The sequence below is a fragment of the Rissa tridactyla genome, chromosome 3 (genome assembly GCF_028500815.1).
Source record: "Rissa tridactyla isolate bRisTri1 chromosome 3, bRisTri1.patW.cur.20221130, whole genome shotgun sequence".
NCBI lineage: Eukaryota > Metazoa > Chordata > Aves > Charadriiformes > Laridae > Rissa > Rissa tridactyla.
Window position 1 is genome coordinate 104,988,899 of NC_071468.1, and position 25,443 is coordinate 105,014,341.

The 25,443-nt window shown below is 41.2% G+C and overlaps 1 protein-coding gene across 2 annotated transcripts in view; it reads left to right on the forward strand.

Annotated features, from left to right (window-relative positions):
• Positions 1-612: 612 nt before the first annotated feature.
• TDRP (testis development related protein) overlaps positions 613-25,443 on the forward strand; it is a 30,345-nt gene continuing 5,514 nt past the window's right edge. The window contains exons 1-3 of one of the 2 annotated variants that reach the window (XM_054196893.1): positions 613-1,115; positions 13,845-13,904; positions 24,658-24,761. In XM_054196893.1, coding sequence (XP_054052868.1) covers positions 999-1,115; positions 13,845-13,904; positions 24,658-24,761 — 281 coding nt within the window. In that variant the 5' untranslated portion in view covers positions 613-998. The remainder of the gene's footprint in view (positions 1,116-13,844; positions 13,905-24,657; positions 24,762-25,443) is intronic. The other variant, XM_054196894.1, reaches the window with a different exon arrangement.

Genomic DNA, 25,443 nt, shown 5'->3' on the forward strand with positions numbered 1-25,443 from the left:
CAAAATAATGGATGAGTGCCTGGGTGGGGATTTTTATGGAAAAGCACACCAGTTTGAAAACAAGACCGTCGAAAATACCAGCTGGTATGCAGGGCGTTACATCTGGATCATTCCGCCATTGAACTGGCAAGCTATCGGGACTCAACGGACTGCGGGGCGAGGGAGGTGGGAAGGGGATGGCGTGTGGTGCCCGGCTCGGCCCAGGCCCGTTACCCCCAGCACCGCGGGCGACAGCCCCCCCCTGCGCCTCAGCGTGCCCCGCGTTGCCCAGACGGACATTTTGCGGTCACCGCTGCCTGGAAGAGCCATCCGCGCCCTCCACGACACCCCTCTTCTGGGGGAGCGGTGCGGGCCCCCGGAGGGGCCTTCTCCCTGAGGGAGCGGAAGGCTGTGGGGGCTCTTCCCCCTGCCCGGGGCAAGGCCTGGGGTGCTGCCCGGGGCTCGGCGGCCGGCCGGGACCTCCGCAGCCAGGGCCCGGCGGGGCGGGCGGGAGGCAGCCGTGCGGGCTCGGCGCTGTCAGAGCGGGGCCGGCGCCGGGCCGGTTGCCGTGGTGACGGGAAAGCCCCCCCCCCCCCCCCCCCCCCCCCCCTCCGCCCCCGCAAACATGGCAGCGGCGGCGCGGCGGCTGCGGGCGGTGGCTCCGGCGGGGAGAGGCGGCAGGTGAGGAGCGGCACAGCGCGGGGAGGGGGGCGTTGCCCGCTGTCCGCCTTGCTGCCGCCGCGGGAGGGATCTTCCTCACAGCCGGCTCCCCCTCAGCTGCCAGGCGGGGCGGTGGGCCGCCAGCAGGCCGGCGGTCGCCTCCCGGTACCGGAGCCAGGCAGCGCTCCTCCCACCCGCCTCGGGAGCCCCCGGCGGGGTGACAGCCCTGCCGAGCCCAAGCCAGCCCAGCCGCCCCGGCCGGGGCTGCGGAGGCAGCGGCCGCTCCCGCCTGGGGCCCGCTCGCTGCCGGGACGAAGAGAGGCGGGAGCCGCCACCCCCGCCCCAACCCGGCGCCCGCCATGTGGAAGCTCAACAAGAGCAGCAAAGTTCTGCTGGACGACTCGCCCGAGGAGGAGGAGACGCGGCCCCGCGGCCCGCCGCCCGCCGCCGCTGCCGCAGCCTTCGCGGCCCCTCAGGTAGGAGCGCGGGGCCCGGCGGGGGCGGCGGCGGGGAAGCCCCGCGGGGCCCGGGGAGGGGTCGTCGGGCCCGGCCCCGCTCCCCTCCGGCATGAGTAATCACTTTTCCCACCCTGGATGTGGCGGCAGGTCGGGGGCAGGCGGTGTTTGCGCGGCTGTCAGCCGGGTTTTTGGGGTGCTGAGGGATCTGTCCTCCCCGGTTGTCGGCCAGCCGCCGGCCGCGCTGGGGTTTGCTGTCCTTCGTTCCGGTGGCTCCGCACCGCAGGGTGCTTTCCTTCCCGGCCCTAGCCAGGGGCACTGCAACCCATCTGTTAAGCACCAGGCATTAAAACAGTGTTACGTTTGTAAGAGCATCATCTTCGTTTGCAGATGTGTGCGCGTTTGGGTAGGGCGCCGCCGTTTTGGCAGGGTTCCTTTTTCTATAGTTTTCAATAATGGTAGTTGGTTATCTTTAAATAGCTGCAATCTTATTTGAAAGCTTTCATTGTTAAACGATAAGTTAAATGCCAGCGGTGACCTTCTCAAAGTACTGGTCGCTTAACAAATACAACCTGAAAGGAAGGGTATCAGTTGAGTATCAGGCATAACAACTAAAAGAATGTTTGTTGACTTGCTTTCAAAAACTTGATAACAATTAGGCATCAATCCAGCTCAGAAGCCTGTTACACTGGCCGATACTGCTTTGTTGCTGAACTGATCGTCTGTTGCCACAGAGTATCTTTAGATGTAGTGTGAGAGGTCGCAGGAGCTCTGCCTATCTAAAGCCAGCAGTTGCCCCGAGCTGCAAACTGGTGAGGTTTGTATTCAAAAGAAGGTACAAAAACCCATCCAACTTCCCGCCCTATGGCTGTCTTACATTCCAGCTCTTCCAGCAAGGTAGGCATCTGGATAATCTGCCTGCCACTTGAGTTTCTGGTTGACAATTGCTATGGGTTGTCAATGTGCATGGCTGCTGCTGAAGAGCAGCATCTCCCAATCGCAGCAGTTATTGCCTCCATCTTCCAGTACCCAGAGTCACCCATCTGCTCCCCAGGTGAGCCTAGCCTTGTCCTTTCCCCTGCACAGTGAACAGAAGAGCCCTAGCCCTTGCTACTCGTTTGACAGCAGCTGTGAAGATTATGGGTGAGTAGGATTTTCTCCTGTGGGAGAGGAAGAACAGATACTCATTTTGGACACACCCTTCAGGGGATGAAGGGGGATTGTGGGGTTAGAGGCGACCTGAAGTATCTCCCACAACCTCTCCTACAACAACTAACCTCTCCTTCCTGCAGTTCCAGTCCTCAGGTGCTTGGAAACTTCCACTGTTTTCACTAAGCTGCTGGCTTGTGCTGTCCATAGGCCTGCTAGAGTTTCTTACCTCCTCCTTGAACACCAAAGGTTACTGAGAGCTTCCAGTAAATCCCACTGACTATTCGCTGCTGCTCTTCTCTACCACAAATGCTCCAACCCCCCTGTGAGGTTCCTGACCTTAGCCTCCCAGTCAGAAGATGATTCTTCAGACTTCTGCCCTGACAGTTCTCCCAGTCCTCAACTTTAGGAGGTTAGGGTTTGTTTGTTTATTTGGTGTTTTTTCTGTCCTGTCCGATTGTCTTTACTTTCCTGGGCTTCTGTTCCGTTAGTGGTGGCCTCAAGTAATAATGGTGATGACAATGATTTCTGGTGCAAACGGTTTGCTGTTTTCATCAGTTTTAAGAAAATTCCTTTCCAACTCCCACAGTGTCTATTACCAATGGCACTGGAATAAAAGATGCTTTTTTGGTATTGGAGGTGGCAGGGGAAAAATATATTATTCTAAGGCACTAAATGAAATATTCTTGAAGACAGAGGATTCAGAGAAGTTAGCAAGGCTGTAGTGTAGCTTGGTGCAGAAACTGCAATGAAGACCACAAGCTATTAGTTGTTTTGCCTGTTAAAATCAAGAAGATTTGACAACTGAGGGGAAGAAAAACCAACCCACCCCAAAAAACATTTAACTGTAGTTATTTTAGAGTTTATGTACACTTTAAGGAATGATAGACTATATGGAAAGCTATGACCGCCTGACTAACGTTGTAATTCTCATGATCTCTCAAAGGCAGCTTCTAGGTCAGCTGTAGGTACAGTATGTCTAAAACATGGCTGAGACAGGTGTCAAGGAGAAAGCGTGAGGTAACCAAATGTGCTTGTTCAGCTTGTTAATAGCTGGTCTGGTTCAAGGGCCTTGCTTTTAGTCTTTGACATTGCTGATGTTTCATCAGAACTTGTTTTTGCTCCCAATAATATGATTGCAAGGGAGTGAAATCCAGTAATGTGTAGGGGGATTTGGTAGTGATCCGCACTTCACTACTGCTGCGTCCTGACCTGCATTGCCCAAACCCCTGACTTTGGAGGACAGTAGCACCACCAGAGCTACAGGAGGAGTTAGAGGAGCAGTTCGCTTGGTACCTTACCTTTGCATGAGAAAGTCTTGCTCTTCCTCAGCCCCTCTCTCTGTAAGTTGTCATGGTACAGCCTGCTTAAGCTGTGAATGAAGGATTACCTCATCAAAAGGATGAGAATCCAGTACTTGCCTGATTTTCTGTCTTGAGGACCAAAATCCAGATAATTTGTTTGAGTGCTTTTTAGTAAATTAAGAAATCCCAGTATTAGATTTCATGCAAAAGTTTACTGTTGGGTTTCATTTCCTCTAGGTTCTTTTCTGATACGTCGTTTGGTAAAGAGAAGATGAACCATAGTTGTCACATTTTGACTTTGATTTATGATATGTTGTTTTCCCCAACAACTATCCTCTGTCTTTATTTTCATTTTTAATGGGCAAGTGGCAAGAAAATCCTTAAGCTTCTACCGTTCATGCTATAAATAATGCTTTTTACTTCAAAGAAAAGAAATTGGTAGTCACATCTATGTCATTAAAACAGACCAGGTTGAAAGTGTTCCAGCATAATGAAATGTGTTGGTGCTATATGTTGTTTCTTCAAAGCTGAGAAAGAGTGAAGGAGTTCTCTCTGTGCCACCTCATAATTAGGACATTGCAGTAGCAGACAGCAACAAAGAATTAGGCTACTATAAGTTTAAAAAAAAAAAACCAACAAAAAACAAACCCCCTTTGTTACTCTACAGAAATTTTAATCATCCTATTTAGATATGGAAACCTGATCTGGGCTTACTCAAGCAGACATTTGAATTTGTAGAAGTTCGTAGTTCTTAAATAGAAAAACTTAGTTTGATCTAAAAAGAGAAGTTTTGACAGTTCTGGTTTTGTGGCATACAGAATGGTTTGATTTTGTTCCAGGGGAGAAGAAAAACAAATTTTAGAACATGAAAATTGTGATGGGAGGGAACTGTCAGCCTCTGGCCACTTTTTAGCAAAAGTTTCTGCATACATTCAAGCACTTTGAATTGTCAACACTTTTTTTAAAATAGTAAGGTGTTTCCTGAGATAAGAAAGACAAGTAAATTTTGAAACAGTACTTATGTAAATAAATGTGTGGATTATTGTATATTTTGTTAGACCAGACAGTTTTAGACTGAATCTTAGAAGTTAATTTTAATTTATGCTTTGAAGCATGAATATTTTTAATTTATGCAATGAAGGTGCTTTATTGGCTAAAGTTACAATTAGTACGTGAAGGCAACTTAACACATGTAAATAGTACACATGTATACAATTAAATTAATGTGCTTTTTGTGTGTCTCTATCCAAATATGCTAAAAATGTACAGTGATGCATGCCAAACTCGCATTCACTTTGTAATATAGTCATTATGTTTCAAACTGTAGCTATATTTTTGGAAAGGGAAAAATGTTGGGTTTTAACTTCTGGAAGGCAGTGTTTTGGCAGTCTCTTTGATTCAATCCTGCTATCGTGTGTAATCAGTCCTCAGGGATATCAATACTGTGTCAATATCACATGTAACTCTGACGTAAAATGGTGCTCAACTTTAAAAATACATTTATATATTAGGGTAGTGGATGGGTGTCAGGCTGACCTATATTACCTTCTGCAACTTTATCTTTCATGTAAAAATATTTCAGATCCTTAGCCTTGATCTGTTCTCCCCGATTGTAATTTTTTTTTGTTATGTTCAAAGAGAATATGTGCAAGAACATGTTTTATGCTGAATTTTGTTTAGACTTGCTCACTGGATATTTTAAAGTTGGCTATACAGAATTTTAGTTATCTATTTTAATGAAGATGTTTAAGTCTCTGGTACAATTTTAATACTGTCTTTCATCTTGGAATGAGTTGAACTCAGACAGGCCCTGCAGGAATGGGTGGGAGCTGAGCAGCATTTCTTATGTTCTTCTAATACATTGAATAAGGGTATTTTTTAATTAAAAAATAAAGCAGTCAATGTTAATCCAGCTAATGCCTTTCCTTCACTCTCTAACCATTTCAGTGAGTCTCAGGCTTTGCCTGCAGTACTTTTGTAATTCCTTCATACCTTCTCCTCTCTGCTAGCCTGTTTTTTTTCTCTTCATCAGAGTTGTTCTTGTGACATTTTCCTGGCTAAAATCCATCACCTGTATTCTGTCATCATTCTTGAACTTTAGATTGTGGGACTGATGGCGAAGACTTTCCTGAGCCCTTCCTTTCCCCGCCTTTCTTGCTTTTCTTCCTTCTTGTCACATTCCTCTTTCAGCAGCTTCTTGAGTGGGTCCTCTTTCTCACAGTCTTGCTGTGCTTCACTTTCTTATTTATACTGTCGACTTTACGTGGTTAACCTGCATCAAATCTGCTTCTCACCTCTTACCTCCTCTCTGTTGGTTTATTCTGACTCTTAGAAGTCCTACAAAGCACGTGTCGTCTGGTTGGTCTCCTACTATAGACAACATCAGTAGCTATCTTTTCCTTTCAGTCAAGCCTGCAAGGTGAAGGTTGTCAGTAGTTTTTATCTGTTGTGCAAAAGCAGATTTATGTCCAATACTTTATTACTGTTTCCTCTATAAAGTCCAGGTCTGCTTTTTTTTTTTTCCCCAATTATTATTATTTTTCTTTCTGTCTAGACTGCTGAAATTCTTGTGCAGACCCTCACTTCCCATCCTGACAGTGATTACTTCCTCTGCAGCTCCTAATAACCTACGCTGCCTTTCCCCATCCCCTAGTCTTGGCAAATCCCGTTGCTGACATTAATGTTGTTGCTCGTGGCATAAAATTTAAGTCCTCCTCATCCTTCGGTTTCCGTTTCTTCAGCTGGCCTCCCTTTGTTTCAGGACATTTACATTTAAATCGCTGTCCTTGCTTTCAAGGTTTTTCTTAGTACATCCCCTTCCTCTCCCCCATTTGTCATTTTTATCACTTGTTGTATCTTTCCTTGAGCCAATTCTACTTTACCGTCTCTGATCACCTCTGTTTGCCAGCAGCCTTCTCTGTCTTCCTCCCCTCCAGCCTGATACAGAATCATCCCTTTTCACTGATCGACAAAACCACTATCTTCTCCTCCACATCATTGCCTGAGATCCGCTTTCCCTAAGCTATTTGTTATATCTTCATGGGGTTTTGTGAGGTTTCTGGAGCCATACTTTCCTAACAGTGCTGGACTTGCTACCTTTAATATACAAACTAAAATATAGTGCTTTTTGAGAAAGAATTAATTGTTTGAATATATTCAATTCTTTACTGGTAATATAGGTTTATAATTTTTTCCTTGCGTTTATAGAGACTATTTGCCAGATTGCGTGAGGACATCCATAACATAAGTAGAGTTATTAGACATTACTGAACACTTTCCAGGTAGACTGACCTTCAGTTCTGTCATCATCAGAGGTACATTTCCGAGAACTTTTGCCAATGGTTCTTTATGAGGAGCTTCAGGACATGTCTGTGTGAACACCACAAGTGCTGATAAAAGCTGTGTGTCAAAAGGAAGCAGTCCACGTGCTGGTGAATTCTATAACCAAAAATAATGCGTTCAACCTGTTTTGGAGAAACTATACTATGAAAATATCGCCATTACTCATGCAAGAGCTTAGTTGAAGATATGCAATTTAATTGCAAACGCCACGATTGAATAAAAATTGTGTATCAGATACTGTCTTTTGAATTGGCATCTGTTGGTTTGTTTTCTGTATCAGAAAAAAGCAAATATGAACTTCTAGTGTGGAAAAGTTGTTAAAAATAATTGACAAGTTTTCATCCGAAATTTCATCAAAATTGAAAACTTCACTGGAATATTTGAATTGTCGCAGCAATTGAAGTCAAATTGATTATTTGACCTTTATTTTGGCTTTGACACTGATGGTATTTTGATCTTAATGCAGCTGTTTCCGTTTCTTGAAGCATATTTGAAATATTATAAATTGGGCAAAATTAAATTCTTAATGAGCTGAGCTTTTTAAAATATCTTTAAGGTGTTTAATTTTTAATAACATTCTTCCAAAAATATTTCATAGAAGCAAAGTCTGAGTAAGATGTCTTATAACCACTTACTACAGAGATCCACAATAATGTGATTAGTAGAATTAATAGAATAACCTGTGTATTGATGTAAAAACAGAGTGTAGGAATCTGGTGTTCTGATGTTTCTCTTTGTAATGCCAATAAAATGCAGAACTACAAAAGTATTCTTATGTAAATACTTACATTCTGAAATTAATCTTCTCCAGTACAATTGGCCATTTATATCAATTGGCAGTAAAAATATGGAAATAATTTTGATATTCTATTTTAAAATGTAATGGAATGTGAAGCAATAACTGAAGTGGATGAATGAAGCAGTTTGTGAAAATGCTAAGGATGCTGAAGGAAAGAGCATCATCTTAATTTATTCAGTATTAATAATAATTTGAAAGGCGAAAACGTAGGAAAACTGTTTTTCATCTTCTGGTCAGTTTAGTGGATAATAGGTAGTTATGAAATACTGAAGCCTAGAAGATGGAAGCACTTTTAAATGCATTGGATGGGTTGTTGTATCCAAAATGGTCACCTGGACTTTTTAAAGTTGGCGGAGTGAAATAAGTTCTTCTAGAGGTGGACTGATGAATTGTATTTTAGAAGCATGTTTCAAGATTAGTGTTGTCTACTAAATATATCCCAAGATGAAAGTACAATTCTTTAACATACTTAGACTTTTGCATTTTCCTTTTCTTTATGGACAAAGTATTTTCAGTTTTGCGGAAGACTGGCAGAGGAAACTTGCACATTAGGAGTCGCTGTCACTATTTAGTCTCAGTGGCATTTAAAATAGTTTATTGTCATAATGTAGATGTTTTTCTGAGTGTAGTGAGCAATCTGGAGTGGAAAAGTATTTTTTTATAGAAGAGAAAAATGAGTTTAAAATACTGAATCACTCTTGACCATGAACAAACTTCAGAAATGCCTAGGTTAATATTTTTCATTGGTGATATTCATAGGAAGTTTTCAATTTACACCAGCTGCCCAGATGGCTAGTTTGGTTCACTCACTTGCTTTAGGGATGTACAAATGGACAACTGAGATCTAGCAGCAGATGAAATATGGACAAGACTAATGAAATGATCTTGATCTCAGTCTAGGCTACTCCTACCAGAAAGGAGCAGAGGCAATTCAGGGTTCAGCATGGGAGTTACGTTTGCTGAACGCATAGCCCTGCATCCCAGAAGAAACGTATGACTGAGTAATGCATCCTTCATTTGTTACAATTGCAAACCTTGTTTTTTCCTTAAAGGACATGTTCAGTTTTCTGTGAGTGTTCAGGTACAGTTCAGCTCTATTTTTCAGCTGTGTTAAAAGAATACGTTGAAAATAGTATAGTTGTTTTGGTGCCTGTTTACATTTGATCACTTTTGCCTCAATTTCATGACTCAGAAAGCATATATCCACACATTGACTTTTCCCAGGTGTATATTATAGGTGCAGCAAAGAAAATGAGGCCCGATGCCACTGATCTTCTGCTGTTAACTTTCTTCTTACTCATGTTTTGAGTACATTTTGCATTGGTTTTGATTTAGTTCTAAAATTAGATAAGCAGAGTGACTTTTGCATTAATAATCTGCTTTAGTCTTGTTTATTTCATTTGACGTTATAGCAAGATCCTGCTCAAACCCAAGGAAACTTTTTTTTTTTTTTTTTTTTTTTTTTTTTGTTATAGCTGTATTTTAAGACTGTGATCTGGCAGCATGATCTTCTCATCTGAATCTGTGCTGACTGTTTCTGGTCAGGCTGTGTATACAGAGTTGTTCAACTGTTTGGTTTGTAATCAGTGTTTTGGGAATCTTCCCAACTTCAGAGCTTAACTTTCAGGTTTGTGATTTCCTGAGTGATTTTTTTTTTTAATTTTTTTTTTTTAACCTTCCCTTCTCCTATCACTACATTATTTAGTGGGGTTTGTGGAATACTGGGAATTGTGTTAAATTCTGCCCTGGAGTGTATCTCTCGAGGTGGTGTTTGTTTTAGGTTTTTTCCACTTAAATTATAGATTTGTGGATCATAAACTAATTTGCACTTACAGGCATGATAACCTAGACTTTAAATTATGCTCAGTCCTTGATGAGATGTGATGCTAGGCAGAGGGGATATAATAGGTCAGTAGAAGGGCGAGAATTTGCACCAAAAGGACCTACTCTTTTAATAATAGCTTGTGTACTCTTACGTGCACTCAGCTTTGACAGCTAGTATGTGTACGATAGGAAGGTTCCACAACTGGGTAGAGAAAATCGATAATACACCATTTTATGTACTAGAGCAAAAGAAGGGCATGCAGGGTGAGATGATGCTATTATTTGCCTTAACTCTTTGATGTCCAGCGTTCCTCATCCTGGCCTGAATTATGAAAGTGAATGATCTAAAGAGACTAATTAATTACTTTACCACAAAGGAAGCTGAGGGAAGTAGATTACAGTTTTGATCTCTGTACAAAAAGATTTGTGTGCTAGTTGAATTAATCCCTTGAGTACCTTATGGTTTGCAGTATGTCCAACAAAAGGGCACTTGTTTCCTTATGAAAACACAGTGCGCATACCAACCTTCCCCTGCCAGAACTGGAAGGCTATTCAGGTTGCTGATCAGCATTTCCCACTAGTGTTAGCATTTAGTCACCTATTAGTTATTAAATACTATAATGTGGTCCATGCATTTTTCTTAAATTGAAGTAAAAAAAAGAATTGTAACTGTAAACTGCTCAGATTAAAATACGCTGAAATAATTTGTAAGTGTTTGGTGTCAGTGTGTGTTATGCTGCATGATATAGAAAGCTCATCTTCACTCTTTACATGTAGCGGTACAGTAGATCGTCCCCTAAAGCAAATTGGGAAAACCAAATTGTAGGCTCCCTGATCTCTGAATGGTAACAAAAATAGAGAATATGCATCAGAAGAGGGGGTACTAATGTTTATCACTGAAGAACGCTAATTATTCTATGGGTAACAAGTGAAGACGGGTTATATATGACTTCTCATCTTTTTTCCTTGGCTCTTCCCAGTGATGGCACTGGTCCCCTCCCTCTGTCTTCTCTTTCCCTCTGTTGTCTTTTTTTTTAATACACAACCCATCCCTACCACACAGTGCACAGGTCCCTCCCTGTGATGTGGGCCATGGCTCTGAACCCCCACATGTGCTCCTCCCGCATTTTATTCCTTCTGTGGGATGTTAGTCTGCTTTTCTCAGCTTTCCTTAGTGATGGATTTTCCACAAAATGTTTCGAAATCTAGTCTCTTTGAGATTGCTGAATTCAAACCTACTGGCCAGTTTCAATCAAGAGTTACTGTGAGCACATGGGATGTATGGATGGACATCACAAGCACACCACAGTTGTCCAAGTCTCCTTCTCTTAGGCAGTGTATCTTAAAAAGGATGCTATGGATATTTCATAGGTCTTCCACCCCAAAAAATCAATTTTAGGTATTGGATTCTCACCAGTTGCTTTCGTAAGGGTTTCATATCTTTCAATCCTTGTATTTGATATCTTTAAACTTTGTGTTGTCTTCTTACCATCAGCCTCCCTTGTGTGAGCGTAGTTACTGCAAACTACTGTCTCATTCCTTATGAGGTAGTACCTTGCACATCTGTGAGTAGTAGCATTGTATTAACGCAGAAACACAGCCCTAGTTGTCACACTTCTAAAGAAGCGAACAAATACCCCTTTTTGTCTACTATTGTGAATTACATATTTTATCAACAAGGGTAGTCGCATTTTATTATGCTGACTGCTTAGCTGTATGAGGTGCTCATTGCATCTCTCTGTTTTCCCATAGAAGCTTTCAGTGTGAAAGTAGCTTCGTGCTCTTGCTTCCTTGTGCTCTGGCTTGCTAGAGGCTGTATGCCTTCACTCTTTCATCTTTTCTCTTCTCTGTAGTAGAGCATGAAGTCTCTTTATGCACTTTCATATTTTTATTATCCTTCTTAAGATACTTGGAGAGCTGCAAGAATTAAAATGAGAGGTGTTATTTCTTTGGAAGGTACTAACAGTGTCTTATTTGTTCTGGAGACAGTATTGTTGGTTGTTGAAACTGGTTGCTCTGCCAGCTCTGGATGTCTGAGATAATTTCTCCTCTTCCTATACTTCCCCTAGAGGCTCTTCTACTTCTTGTTTTCTTTTTGGTTTTTCTTCTTCTTGGGAAAAATTTCGACAAATCAGATGAAGTATTCTCTAGCTCTTATCCTGTGTCCCAGCAGAGATGCCATCATGTTAAGTCTAAGGCTTTGCAACCTCATCCAAATGTTTGAGCGTGTTGAGGAGAAACAAGGAAATTTCTGACATGGTATATGTGTGTGGTGTTTCCATTTAAAACATTGCCAATGATTCTCTTAAAAGGAGAGAAAGAAAAAAGGAAAAAAGTAATTGAATTTCTTTTTAGAGTACTACACAAAACTTCGTCATTTTTGGTATCCCATCTACAATAATATTCTCCTGCGTTAATGACAGCCAACTGAAATCTAGAAGTTAAATAACTTGTTAAGATCCACGGGAAGGAATATTCTCATTTTGGATGATAATAGGAGTTCAAGACTTTTTATTCTGCCCCAACAAGTAAAGCTATCTGTCTGCAAATCACTTTATTTCATAGAATAGTTTGGTCTGGAAGGGACCTTAAAAGGTCATCTAGTCCAACCCCCTGCAATGAGCAGGGACATCTTCAACCAGATCAGGGTGCTCAGAGCCCCGTCCAACCTGACCGGGAATGTTTCCAGTGACAGGGCGCCTACCACCTCTCTGGGCAACCTGTGCCAGTGTTTCACCACCCTCATCATAAAAAAATTTCTTCCTTATACCTGGTCTGAATCTACCCTCTTTTAGTTTAAAACCATTACCCCTTGTCCTGTCGCTACAGGACACTTCAACATACAGTTATTATTGAACTATAGTGTGATGGTCTTCACGCTGTTTCTAGAAATGCTCCTAACTCCATCCCTGTCCCGTGTATAGTACAAAATACTGCCTGTAAAATAAACAGAAATGTTAGTAGGCAAATAAATAAATATAAAACAATATATTTATAAAAAATAAATATAACAAAAAAAGATGCACAGGATTTGAAGCTGGTCTCTCAAAATGAAGCTGGTAACATGTGGTCCCCCACATGACTAGAAATATCTAATGCTTCTCATGCCGCCTTTCACACCTCTTTCTGATGCTGTTAGTAAAGTGAAGGAGTTCTCTGGTAATGCATAGGAGCTGGGATGCTGTGTGTTTTGTGTGTCTTGGGATATTTGCGTGTGGAGTTACCCTAAAAGAAAATTAAGGTTATGGAACTAAGAGCATATCAGCTCCTTAACATTTAATTCAGTTGAAAAGGAAGGAATTGATAAATTTGGTTTTGAAACAGTAATTGCCTGACATAAGCAGAAGATACACCAAAGTGAATACAGGGATTCTCTGAAACTGCCACTTTGAAGACACTTTCCATAAACCATTCTGTTGTAATTTTGTTTTTTCTTGGAACTGGAGTTAAATAATTACAGGTAGCTGTTCTTGTTTTGTACTTGGGGACTGTTTGTATTCAGAGTTACATGCAGAGCAAAAAAAAAAGTAGCACTTTTTCTCATTAAAGCATAAATTGAAGAAATTTAAATTACATGATTCCTGTACGCTACGCCCCACTTCCTATATCTTTCTTTGGCCTCTAAAGTGCTCCCAACACTGATCTTGTCCTGTCTTGAGGAGAACGTTGATAGTAACAGGATGGCCTGGGCGTACTGACACCAGCTTAATTCAGAGATGGGCAGAAATGCTACCCTAATGAATTACCTTCATTAACATCTTCAGTACTCTGTTTTTCTTCAGAAATACACAGTTATAAATGGAGGGGAAAGGAACGTGGGCAAAAGTCTGTCGTTGAGTTAAGGAAATGTAATGCTTTTTAACATGAAGGAGGAAATAATCTTGGGACATTCTTCTGCGCTCAGCCTACAGACACTGCATAGACCATCATCTAGTATGGTATTCGGAAAATCAGTCTAGACCCAAAAAATTCAGACATGATTATTAAGACGCAAATTAAATTTTTAATTCTAATTGTACTAAAATTGTTATGATGCAAGGGTTTCTTTGATCTCTCTTTGGGCTGTGGAGTTTTTGGTTTTGTAGGGGTTTGGTTTTGCTTTTTACTTCTGGTGCAGCATTTTTCATCATTCTAAATGCAGTTGTGTTCACATTTTTTACTTTAGTAGTGGTGTTCGCTTAGTTTTGCATTGTGATCATATTTTGTCAGTTTTCTTTATGATGGGCTGAATAGAATAAAAGCATTTATGAATACTCTAAAATGTGTCACTGCTGATTGTCAAACCAAAACTGACTATGGGCCTTTTTTTATCTTTATCCTTTTGTTTTTGAGAATAAAGACCAGTTTCTTCATGATGAAGTTTCATCTTCAGTGTCACAACTTGCAACAAAGGTAAATACCTGTTCTTTGGTGGTGTAACATGTTTTATATAATATATATCGCAGTCAGTTTATGTTAGGAAGTTACCTGGTTTTCATGTACAGCCTGATTAAGGTGTATAGTTATGTACTTCATTGATGATTTTCTAATTGCTTACGATATTTGGTCATGGGGCTGTCACTGAAGTAATATTAGTAGTGCAGTATTAGTTAGAAAGCTGCCTTACTTCCTTTCATTACAGGGAGGAAACAAATATTTATTTTTTTTTCTTCCACATGATAGATATTAAAAGACAAAATAAAAATAAGCAGCCACAGGAATAACTGAAGTCTAAGGAAGCACTAAATATTAGCTGTAACAGGCAATGAAAACATGAAAAGTAGACGGGATTTGGGTTATTTATTTGATTGTAGGTATCTCAGCTGTCTCTCTGACCACAAGAGATTAAGGACTTTTATCTCATATCTCTTTCAGAAAAGAAAAGGAGGCATACAAGTTACTTTTTTTTTACCTTGATATGTGTCCAAGAATTTTTTTTAATGTTCTTAAAATACATTAGTAGAAGATGAAAGAACTGGAAGTTGTTATGATACGCTAGAGCTTGTTTTGAAATTCCATAGGTATAGAGAAAAGCATTTTAAAATAGTTTCATTAGTGTAATAGAATACTTTACATTAATATGTATGTATACACAGAACATCTGCCTCTTCCTTTTGTTCTACTTCAGATGCAGCCTGATTTTCACTGAAAAGTGAGATAGTACTATACCTTTTTCTACGTTTTAGAAGAAATGCATTCCTTTTTAAGAAAATATAAACTACTGTTCATTTTATGCCAGATGATGAATGCTTAGGGAAAGAATTTATTTTATAGTGAAGCTTTTTTTTTTTTTTTTGACCCATAGTCACTCAGGAAGGCAAACAACTGAGCTGCGGTATTTTTGTGTTTTAAAGTAAACCCCTCTTGTCTTAAAAATGTATTCACAAAAAACCACCTTACCCTTCTCATTTTCTCTTTCTTGTTGTTTCTGAAAGCACTTTCTGTATTTTATTTGGTTCTTCTGTCGTCTTAGAAGCTGTCAGTACATTGATGTTCCAGAAGTTCCGAAATCTTTAATATATTAATAAAAGGCTGTTGAATTGTACATGTGGCCTTTTCAGCATGCACATGTCATGAATAAAGCAGTCTCCGTGTTGAAGCAGTATGGTGAAGAACAATGAAGTTCTCGAAGAAAAGGGCAGTGCGTGAAGGGTATGTCTGCCCTTTAGGGAGACAGCCTTCCTGCTCTCTTAAAGCCTGAGTTTTAAGACAGTCCTGATGCCCATTTTCAGAGGAAAGCCTTTGGCCTAGGTTTGGAGGTGCAAAAGTAGGAGCTGGTCCTGATGGCTGGAGGTGGAGGTTGGAAAATGGTCTTAGTTTCTGCTCCTGCAGGAAGCTGCCCACTCAGCATGACAACAGGCTAACTGCAATGCTGAATTTTCTAGTTCCCTTTTCACGGCTCTCCTGAAAGGCAGGTATAGCTGGTTAAAACTCCTCGTGACATCTCAAAGTGAGGAACTGTGAACCCTCTAGTGGTGCTCCATGAAATGCAGAAATCTGGAACCGGTGTTCACGCTGTGCCTGGCCCTTTGGCGTCTGCAAAGCTAATCTTGGGAGTTTCACCTACATGCTGAGCTTCTGAGTTAAAAGCACGGTGAAGACTTTGTCTACAGTTGTTACTAGGCCAGCTTTTGAAAAGAGACAAAAAGTTTTGAGAAACAAAATAAATCATTTTAATAATGAAATTGGAGATGTTGGGATAGGACAAGGGGCAATAGTTTTAAACTAAAAGTGGGTAGATTTAGTCTACATAGAAGGAAGAAATTCTTTACTCTTAGAGTGGTGAAATGCAGGTTGCCCGGACAGGTGGTAGATGCCCCATCCCTGGAAACATTCCAGGTCAGGTTGGACGGGGCTCTGAGCAACCTGATCCTAGTTGAAGATGTCCCGGGTCATTGCAGGGGAGTTGGACTAGATGACCTTTAAAGGTCCCTTCCAACCCAAACCATTCTATGATTCTGGTAGGGCCAAATCCTGGAGCTCACGTGCACCACAGAATAGACTAAGTATTGATCTGCACACCGGCAGGTGGTTGAGTTGAGAAAGTTCCCCTTCAAATGCTTTGATATCTGGAAGATAAATTTAGAAGGGGATTGCTTTTTCACTTTCTGTTATTTGAGTTCTTGCATGTTATGAATAAGTTTCCTATAATGTGGGAACAATTCTTCTTTAATTAAAGCTGACTGGCATTTTTTTTATTATAAAACAGTTGTAATTTTATTGAACTGTAAGGTACTTACATGGGAAATTCCATCTCTAGCTTTTTATTTTAGGTTCATTTTTTTCAGGGGAGGAGGGAGGGAAGCCGTAGGACAAACAATTGTTTCTTCTCAGTCAAGGTTGAGAGGAAAATCCGTTCGTTTTGTTTACATTTATAAAAAATGTCTGCAAGTGTTTTGTGGAGTGCCTCTACTTTTCTGGAGGGTTTTGATTCACCAGTTGTCAATCCTCTGTGAAAATACTTGTGAAGTTCTGCTAAAACTTGGCCAGAATATAAATTTCTGGAAACCTCATTTCATACATGCCGAGCAGTGACTTTTTAGGGATTAGCTGCTTAACTGCACAAAGGCATTGAACACGTTGATTCTCACTGCAGGTATATAGCAAGAATCCGCTGTAATTGCTATTTTTGGTTGCTAAGACTCTTGTTATGTGGCTTCTTGTAGCTGGCAGAGAGGGACTTCAGTGCTCCAGAGCACTGCTGGCCAGGCAGTCGGGAAGTAGAAAAGTCTAACTGGAATATATTGAAAGTACTGTTACCCACGCATAAAGCACTACCATTTCAGAGTCAGAGTAATTTTTTTTTTTTTTCCTCCCATAATAAGGTGTTCGTGTATATTAACCACATCCATCTGATGGATGGATTTAACTGTTTTCACTTAAATTTACACAGTCTTCCTCTTTAATATACGTTCATCTGTACCTACATACTCTTTTTGTGCAATGTACTTTTAAAATTTGCTTTTAGGACTGATCTAGTTCTTTAGTTTGTACCCAACTGTTAGTATTCCTGGTTTGTTGCCTTTTAGCCTAATTTTTCATGAACCCTCTTGCCCCTAGTAGAGCTCTAATGATTAACTGTGTACCTTTGACAGTAAAATTAACTGAAGTCGTCTTAGTGATGCTTTACTGTTTCCCAGTAGACTCTTCGATTGTTCATTTATTATGCATTGGCTGTTTACCTAGTATGGGAAACTGAGAGTCATGTAAATCATCAGAATTTGTTGATGTGGTGAAAAATGGTATACCTAAAGTCATTTCTGGTAGTAGTATCTTTCAATTTTGTTGGAGACTTCCAATTTAAGAGTTGTCCCTTTCTGGGGCACTTTATAAAGCTAACTGTCAGTAGACATTTGTTTCCTGTTTTATCTATAGAAAGAAAAATGGTAGTCAACATATGCAATTTATATGCAGTTGATTCCCTTGAGTCAATACAGGTAACAAAGCAGAAAACCCTTACTACACTTACAGAGTGGAGCTTAGGGGGCAAGTTTGGGGAAGTCATCCTGTATGTACAAAGCTGTATGTGTGGAATGAAGTCAATAGATGACTGCAACTTTCAAGGGGTGCTTGAGCTGATATAGTAGCTTATGCTTAACTTCCACATTTTTTTGGTGTCCGTCTGACTCTGGCATCTTTCAATGAGCTGATTTTTATCATTAGCCCAAAAGAATGCAAAAAATGAATGAGTTAGATTTCTGCTGGCTTTGTGACTTGAGGTGGTTTTCCACAGTATCACACAGGTACAAAACCATAGCATAAGGGAGGCGGTATTAATGTGAGCAGGTAATGGACTGGGTTGACCGTTTTCAGCAGCAGTGTCTGATAAACCAGTTCTGCCACCTTGTGAGATTTCTTTCTGGGAGTCTGTCTGACAGATGGGCACGGACATGAAGCATCAGCAAAGCAGAAGGAAACAGAGCAAGAAAGAGCAGACAGTTTGACTAGGGATACAGACTGCATCCTTTACATGATGTTCTAGAAGCGACTACTTGTACTCACAGTTTCAGAAACGCTAATTAAATGGCATCCTTTTCATGGTGGAGAAAGAGTACTTCATAAGCTGGAATTTCCTCTACTGAAGTGGAAGAATCTGTGCTCTGGGCTTGAGCTCTTTAGATGCTGTTGGGACAGACAATGATAATGGTTTTTCAGTAGTCTGCCAGTTGGTGGATTAATACGCATGTGTAATTTCACTTCTGCTGATCCTTTTAGGTGATTGCACAGGGCATTGTGCTGCACAGATTTTCATAATCTAAAATGGAAGATACGGAAGAAGCTTTACTAATGGTTGTTCTGGTAAGCATACTCCATGTTCCCATAGGCAAATGGGTATGAGACCGGTCTGTAACCTTGAGAAATTTCTGCTTTGTTTCTCATTGTCATTTTTTAAAAATACTAGCCTGCAGCATCCAACCTGGTCCTCTAATGGTTTTGACTTTCTAACATCTGATGTTAACAATTCTAGTCCTTCTTAACAGCGCTCTCTTTTCTTAGCAGTCCCTTATGGGCATTTAACTTGAATTTAATTTATTTTTTTTTTAACGTGGAGTTTTGAGTGTATACCTGGTGGTATCAATCAGCTTTGATTTTCAAAGATTGCTTCCTCCAAGCTCAAGAATAGCCCATCCCATCAAGCAGAGAAAGAAGCAAAGGTGGCAGGAGGCCTGTCTGCATGAACAAAATGTTCCTGAAAAACTTCAAACACAAAAGGGAAGAATACAGAGGGTGGAAACCGGGTCAAGTGACTTGGGGGGAATGTAGACACTCCTTGAGCGTGCGGGGATGGGATTAAAGATGAAGCCCACTGAGAGTCAAATCTGGTGAGGAAAATGAAGAGCAAAAAGAAAGGTTTCTGCGTGTACACGAGCAGCAGGGAGGGTGTAAAGAAGATGGAGTCTGACTCTTTTGGTGGTGCTCAGTGAATGGACAAGATGCAATGGGCACAAACTGAAATAGAAGAAATATCATTTAAACATAAGAAAAAATGTTTTCAACATGAGGGCAGTCAAGCCCTGGAACAGGTTGCCCAGAGAGGCTGTGGATCCTCAAGCTGTGGAGATACTCAGAGCCTGGCTGTGCATGATCCTTGGCAATCTGCTCAAGCTCACCCTGCTTTGAGCAGTGTGGTCAGACTGGATGGTCTCCAGAGGTCCCTTCCAGCTGTAAGGCTGTGTTGGTTCTGTGAACTTTGGATGTTGAGTTATTTCTTTTACCACTGACACATGGAAAAATACTTTAAAGGTTTGAGAATACAAGCTAGTCAGTTATGTATATAAACTTTTTGGAAAATTTTAGGGGGTTGTACTTTTGAGTTTTGTGTAGACAGTTACATCATAAAAATGAAATACAGAACTTCTGCAAGTGGAGTGATGCTTTAAGACCATATCAGTACAGTATTTTCATACTTTGCATAACAAATATTTTACATAAAATAAATCTCTGGTGGGTTGAGGAGTCAGCTTACCAAAGTGTCACCTCTTTTTTACTTATTGACCTTCCTTTGACATCCATTGCAAGGAAGCTAATTGTTCTGAGGCCTGGGTCTTTCTCCACGTGCTCTCTAAGAATGTAAGAAATTCCCAGCCGATTCAGAGACTGGCCCAGCCAGTCTGGCAGTTTGTCTTTGACTGTGGCAATGGGAGATGCTGTTCAGGGAGAGCAGCACTTGCCCAGTTTCTAGGGCCTCTTCCCCTAACATCAAGAATCATTGTTCTAAGATATTAGTGGGTGCATCCCTCTAACTAGATTGTTTATGGATCTGCTGTCTGAATTTTTCTGATCCTTTTTGTGATGGTTCCCAGCATTTCTTGGCTTTGCAGCTACCGTGTGTCAAACTGATGGTTTCAGAGAATGGTGGTTTCAAGAGCTTCTTCCTGAGCTGTAGCTACCAGCAGATACAGCTGTAACTGTTCAGCTGCATTGGTGGTGGCGCTTGTCTGTAGGTTAAAAGTCTTTAAAGAACAATGAAAAGAAATACAGAAATGCAGCAGGCTGGTTTGAGGGATTTTAGTACGTGACAGAGTTACATGAGAGCCATAGTAAAAAAAAAAAAAAAAAAAAAAAAGATTGTTGTCTTAAACAGTTCAGTAGTTAAAAAAAAGCTTCTGAAAGTGCGAAATAAGTATTTGACCTCCTCCTCTGCTAAGGTTTGTATTCTTAAGTATGGTACCACTGAGAAGACTGTCAAGAGCGAGCTGTTCGCTCCTTTTCAGCTGAGTGAAAAGATGCTTCAGGAGATCAGCACTGGTGCAGGCACGTGTGGAAGAGGAGGCTTAAGTGTGGTGAGCAGAGGTTCTGGTTTTACTCTTTCACTTAGGAGGATTCTTTCAGCCTAGTCCATTTAATATGCAGTAGGCTTTGTGCAATGAGTTTTATCACATATTAGCAAAATATGGTCTACTTGGACATTGATGCCCTTATGTAGGCTATCCTGGCAGTGTTTTATTTGGAAACCACAAATAAATAAGTGGTGTAAGCGTGGCTTAAAGGTTTAGTGTACATTTCCTCTAAGGACTAGTTGAAAGAAGAATAAATCAGAATCTGCTACACGGTTTTTACCCTTGTATGTACCTACCAAATGCCATGGATCCATTGTGGGTGTATTTGTTTATGAAAATATCAAAGGAATGGTACAATTTGTATGTAGGTACTTATTTACCTACAGTTAGAAAGAGTGCAGAGTTTGTAAATTTTTATCTGGGGACCTGCACATGCTATCTGCTTGACATTGAATAGAGCTTTTCTAATAATTGTTCTTAAAGATACCTGTAAATCAGAATAAGGCTTAATTTAAAAATGTCCAAAGTTAAAAATACAGAAAGCTTGAGGCTAGATATTAACAGACTTTATTATGAAAATGTTTTGGTGGTGTTTGGTTTTGGGTTTTGTTCTGGGGTGGGGTTTTTTTTGTTTGTTTTTTTTGGTTTGTTGGTTTTTTGCTTTGTGGGGTGTGTCTGTGTGTTTGGCTGGAGGATTGCTTGGGTATCCAAAACTATGCAGCAAAGGTTGAAGTTGTTTTGTTCAAGTATGTATGATGTTCTAGATTAAAAGAAGGTGTATGGGTAGGTATATCCTTTTTTACGTTGAACATAAGTGTGCGTATAAATGCTTATCTCCAAGTAGTCTTTCACCAATGCTGTTCTTTAAAGGCACATATTATTTAAGTTAATCTAGTTCTCTGTATTAAATTGCTATCTGAAAACCAGTAAGAAGGTGTGGGGAGTTGTTGTTGTTTTTGTCTTTTTTAGCTTCAGATTTAGTATGTGGCAATGGCTTGATGAAACATCATTAGTGAAGAAAGACAAGCTTATATATAAGTTAGATCACTGAGGTATATTTGGGTCTTTTTTCAGTTTCAAGGCCTAAAGGCAGTAAGAGTCAATAAGAGTTGTTACGTGCGGCTTTTAACTGTGGGTTTGACTATGGTAGCAAAGGTTCCTTCCCAAAAAGGCCTGAAAAAATAGAATTTGAGAAGATGAAGGATTTTTTTAACATATGAAAAGCTAAGCACTTTCTAGAGTTTTTCTTTTTCTTTCTTCCCTTTTTTTTTCCCTTTTGAACAGACTACTTCTTTCAGCAGCTAACTTCTTGGAGATTCTTCCATTTTTTGGAAGTTTGTTGTGGATGAAGTACTTCACAGTGAGAGGAAGCCAAATCAGAGTAACAAATTAAACTTGTTACAGAATTTAACTGAACAACAGAAACAGATAACAGGATTAGGCCTTCATGGACTGAAATTGAGGTTTTAGACCATTATTTACACCACAGAAGCATTAAATGTTGTGTACAGCTTGGAGACACTGATTGTTTGAACACAAGGATTTTGTATAGCAAGGTATCTGTTTGAAGGTATCCTCTGCAACTTGTCTGGCTTTGTTTTATACTATCAATGGGACCAGTCTTCTGTGAGTTGGAGCAGGTCCAGAGGAGGGCCATGAAGATGATCAGAGAGCTGGAGCACCTCTGCTATGAGGACAGGCTGGGAGAGTTGGAGGGGTTCAGCCTGGAGAAGAGAAGGCTCCAGGGAGACCTTATTGCAGCCTTTCAGTACTTGAAGGGGGCCAACACGGAAGCTGGGGACAAACTTTTAGCAGGGAGTGTAGTGATAGGACAAGGGGCAATGGCTTTAAACTAAAAGAGGGTAGATTTAGACTACATAGAAGGAAGAAATTCTTTACTGTGAGGGTGGTGAAACACTGGCACAGGTTGCCCAGAGAGGTGGTAGATGCCCCATCCCTGGAAACATTCCAGGTCAGGTTGGATGGGGCTCTGAGCAACCTGATCTAGTTGAAGATATCCCAGCTCATGGCAGTGGGGTTGAACTCAATGACCTTTAAAGGTCCTTTCCAACCCAAACTATTCTATCATTCTATGGTGAGTCTGCCACAGGGATGCAAAATTGAAGTTAGCTGTCTCCATATTTTTAACATAATTAAAAATAGAAAGCGTATGTTTAAATTAAACATGAAAGTTTGCTTCTTATAATCTGTACTCACTTTATTCTCATAGTAGAAAAAAATATAGAGAGAAGCTGTTGTTTTCCTTGTGAAGCCATGAGGAATGCTGTGGTTTATGGTAAGATTAGGCATGGGTTTAGGAAGAGGTGAGCAGAGCAGTTGTGGAGGCCTGGGTTGTGGTGAACCTACCTCTCCCGTACCTGATCTGTCCATATCCCCTTGCGAGAGCTGGAAATTGCACTGGCCTTGCTCAGCCTTCCCTCTTCAGAGTTCTCCAGAGCTTTGCCCAAAGCTGGATCCATGTTTGTAGCTAACCAAAGTGAAACTGAGTCTGGGTTAGACCTTCCTTCTGATCCTAAAATGGACCTGCTCTGTCTCCTGAGTTGGAGGAGCTGAGGCGGTTCAGATGTGAGGAGGGGAAGGTGGGTGAGAAGTGAAGGTGTAGGACACAGTGGAACAGGAGAGCAAGAGATGGAAATAATCCGTGACTAATATGCGATAACAAGGGCACTCCTGCAAATGGTAGAGGTTATGGGTTTCTTAAGGTGAGGTGGTAGCGGTAGCAGTATTTTCCTGTCTGCTGTTTGTACTCAAATTGTAGGTGATGTTTCATATGTTTTAAAGCCTGGATGTATCAGTTATAAACTGTAATCAATTAAAACCTAAATATCAAATTGATACTAATTTGCACCAATGAGTTCTGCAGAAATAACAACAGGTGATGAATTAACCTTCACTCATATTGACAACTACAACTTTGTTTTGATTGTTTATTATACTTCATAATGTATTGTTGAATTTTTTTAATGTAATCAAGTAACACTGTTAGACTGTCACTCTGCCATTCTTACTGGACCCTGCAAGGAGGAAAAGCAGCTTTCATGTTCTGTGCTGAGCGCACGTGTGTGCACTGCTGTTAGAGTCCCTCAGCATGCTATCAAAATAAAAATAACCGATACCTATTTGTTTTGCTTTGGGGGAGAGGGACTCAAACACTTAATAATGTTGAAAAAATCATTTATCCTACATGTTTAACGGTCACAGTAAATTTAGAGAGCACACTGTAATGTACGAGTGCCATGTGTTGCATTTCAGTGGTGAGCCAATGCTCCTAACCTTTTTGCTTGCAGGGCCATAAGAAATAGTTTTGGTGAGTTAAAAATAGGAACAATGAGTTCAAAGCAGGTTAAATCTTAAGAGTTTCATAATTCAGCTGGTTGTCCTGTCTGTTGTGGTCCTTTTCCGCATCAAAAGAAGCGTGGCCAGCAGGGCAAGGGAGGTGATTCTGCCCCTCTACTCTGCTCTGGTGAGACCCCACCTGGAGTACTGCATCCAGCTCTGGAGCCCTTAGCACAGGGAAGACACGGACCTGTTGGAGCGGGTCCAGAGCAGGGCCACAAAGAGTATCAGAAGGCTGGAGCGCTTCTCCTATGAGGACAGGTTGAGAGAGTTGGGATTGTTCAGCCTGGAGAAGAGAAGGCTCCAGGGAGACCTTGTAGACCCTCTCAGTACTTAAAGGGGGCAAACAGGAAAGCTGGGGAGGGACTCTTTATCAGGGAGTGTAGTGGTAGGACGAGGGGTAATGGTTTTAAATGGAAAAAGGACAGATTTAGATTAGATATTAGGAAGAAATTCTTCACTGTCAAGGTGATGAGACACTGGAACAGGTTGCCCAGAGAAGTTGTGGATGCCCCATCCCTGGAAGTGTTCAAGGCCAGCTTGGATGGGGCTTTAAGTAACCTGGTCTAGTGGGAGGTGTTCCTGCCCATGGCAGGGAGGTTGGAAGGGACCTTAAAGATCATCTAGTTCCAACCCAAACTGTTCTATGATTCCTGCAATGACTGTTCATTTCATTTCTGTCTACTGAGGCCCCTTAGACTGTTTCCTAAGCTGCACAGATTCCCTTCTTACTGTGATATGCTAAAATGGAGCCAGCAGCTCCTGCCTGCAGAAGAGCATCCAGGAGCCCAGCTGTCCTCACTGACATGTCTTGCCAGCCTCTGCAAACTGGCAAGGTTTTGTACTCTTTGCTCAGCAGGAAAGAGCTCTTGCTGCAGTAACCCAGCCTGCTTGTTTCAAAACGCATCCATCCTCTGCAGGCAGCAACAGCCCTACCTGTCCGCCACCCAGAGACAGCACTGGCAGCCGCATTCTGTGCTTGTAAGTCCTTAATTCATATTTATGAGGATCTTTGCTTCTCTGTATAGGTTCAAGGTGCAAGTTTCCGGGGTTGGAAGGAGGTGACGTCGATGTTCAATAAAGATGACGAACAGCAATTGCTAGCAGGATGCAAGTCTCCCAAATCCAAAGGGTGAGTAAAACCAATTGGTCTGTTTACTATCAAAATACACAAACTGGAACAGAAAATAGCTGTGCTAAGTAGTGAAGGTAGGCACTGAGAAGCAGTAGTGTTGAATTCCTGGAAGTTAAATCACAGACAAAAGTTTATGGGCGTTTCAGAATTATGTATAGGTTCAGCTTACAATGGATAAGGCATGCCGTATTAGGAAAGGACGGATATTTTTAGTTCTGTCAAGAAGCAAAGAGAATTTAGCTGCATAATAATTTTTTACCGTAGAAAAGGAGTAAAGGTTTCTGAGTAAAAGTGTCATTCCCACCCTCCCCCTTAAGGATTAATTATAGTTGAATTTACAAATTCCCTTTTTTACATGCTTTACTTTCTCTTTTGAAGTCTTGTCTACACCTAAAAAGGTTAAGTGGAGTAGCTATACCCAGGATCTGCAAATCTTCCCTGTCAGAGCTGAGGTGCTTACTTGGAACAGTTCCGCTGCCGGCTCGGTTAGAGCTGTTCTCTGAACAGAATAGACCTTTTCCCAGAACAGACTATTTTGCTGTTACAAGTATACGTAGGCTTTACCTACATGTGCTGCCTACCTTGGTTACAAACAGGAAAAAATGTGCCACCTTTCAGTATAGCTATTCCAGCTAAATATTAGATTTAGAAGACTTGCTGTAGTATGTCTTGTTTCCAG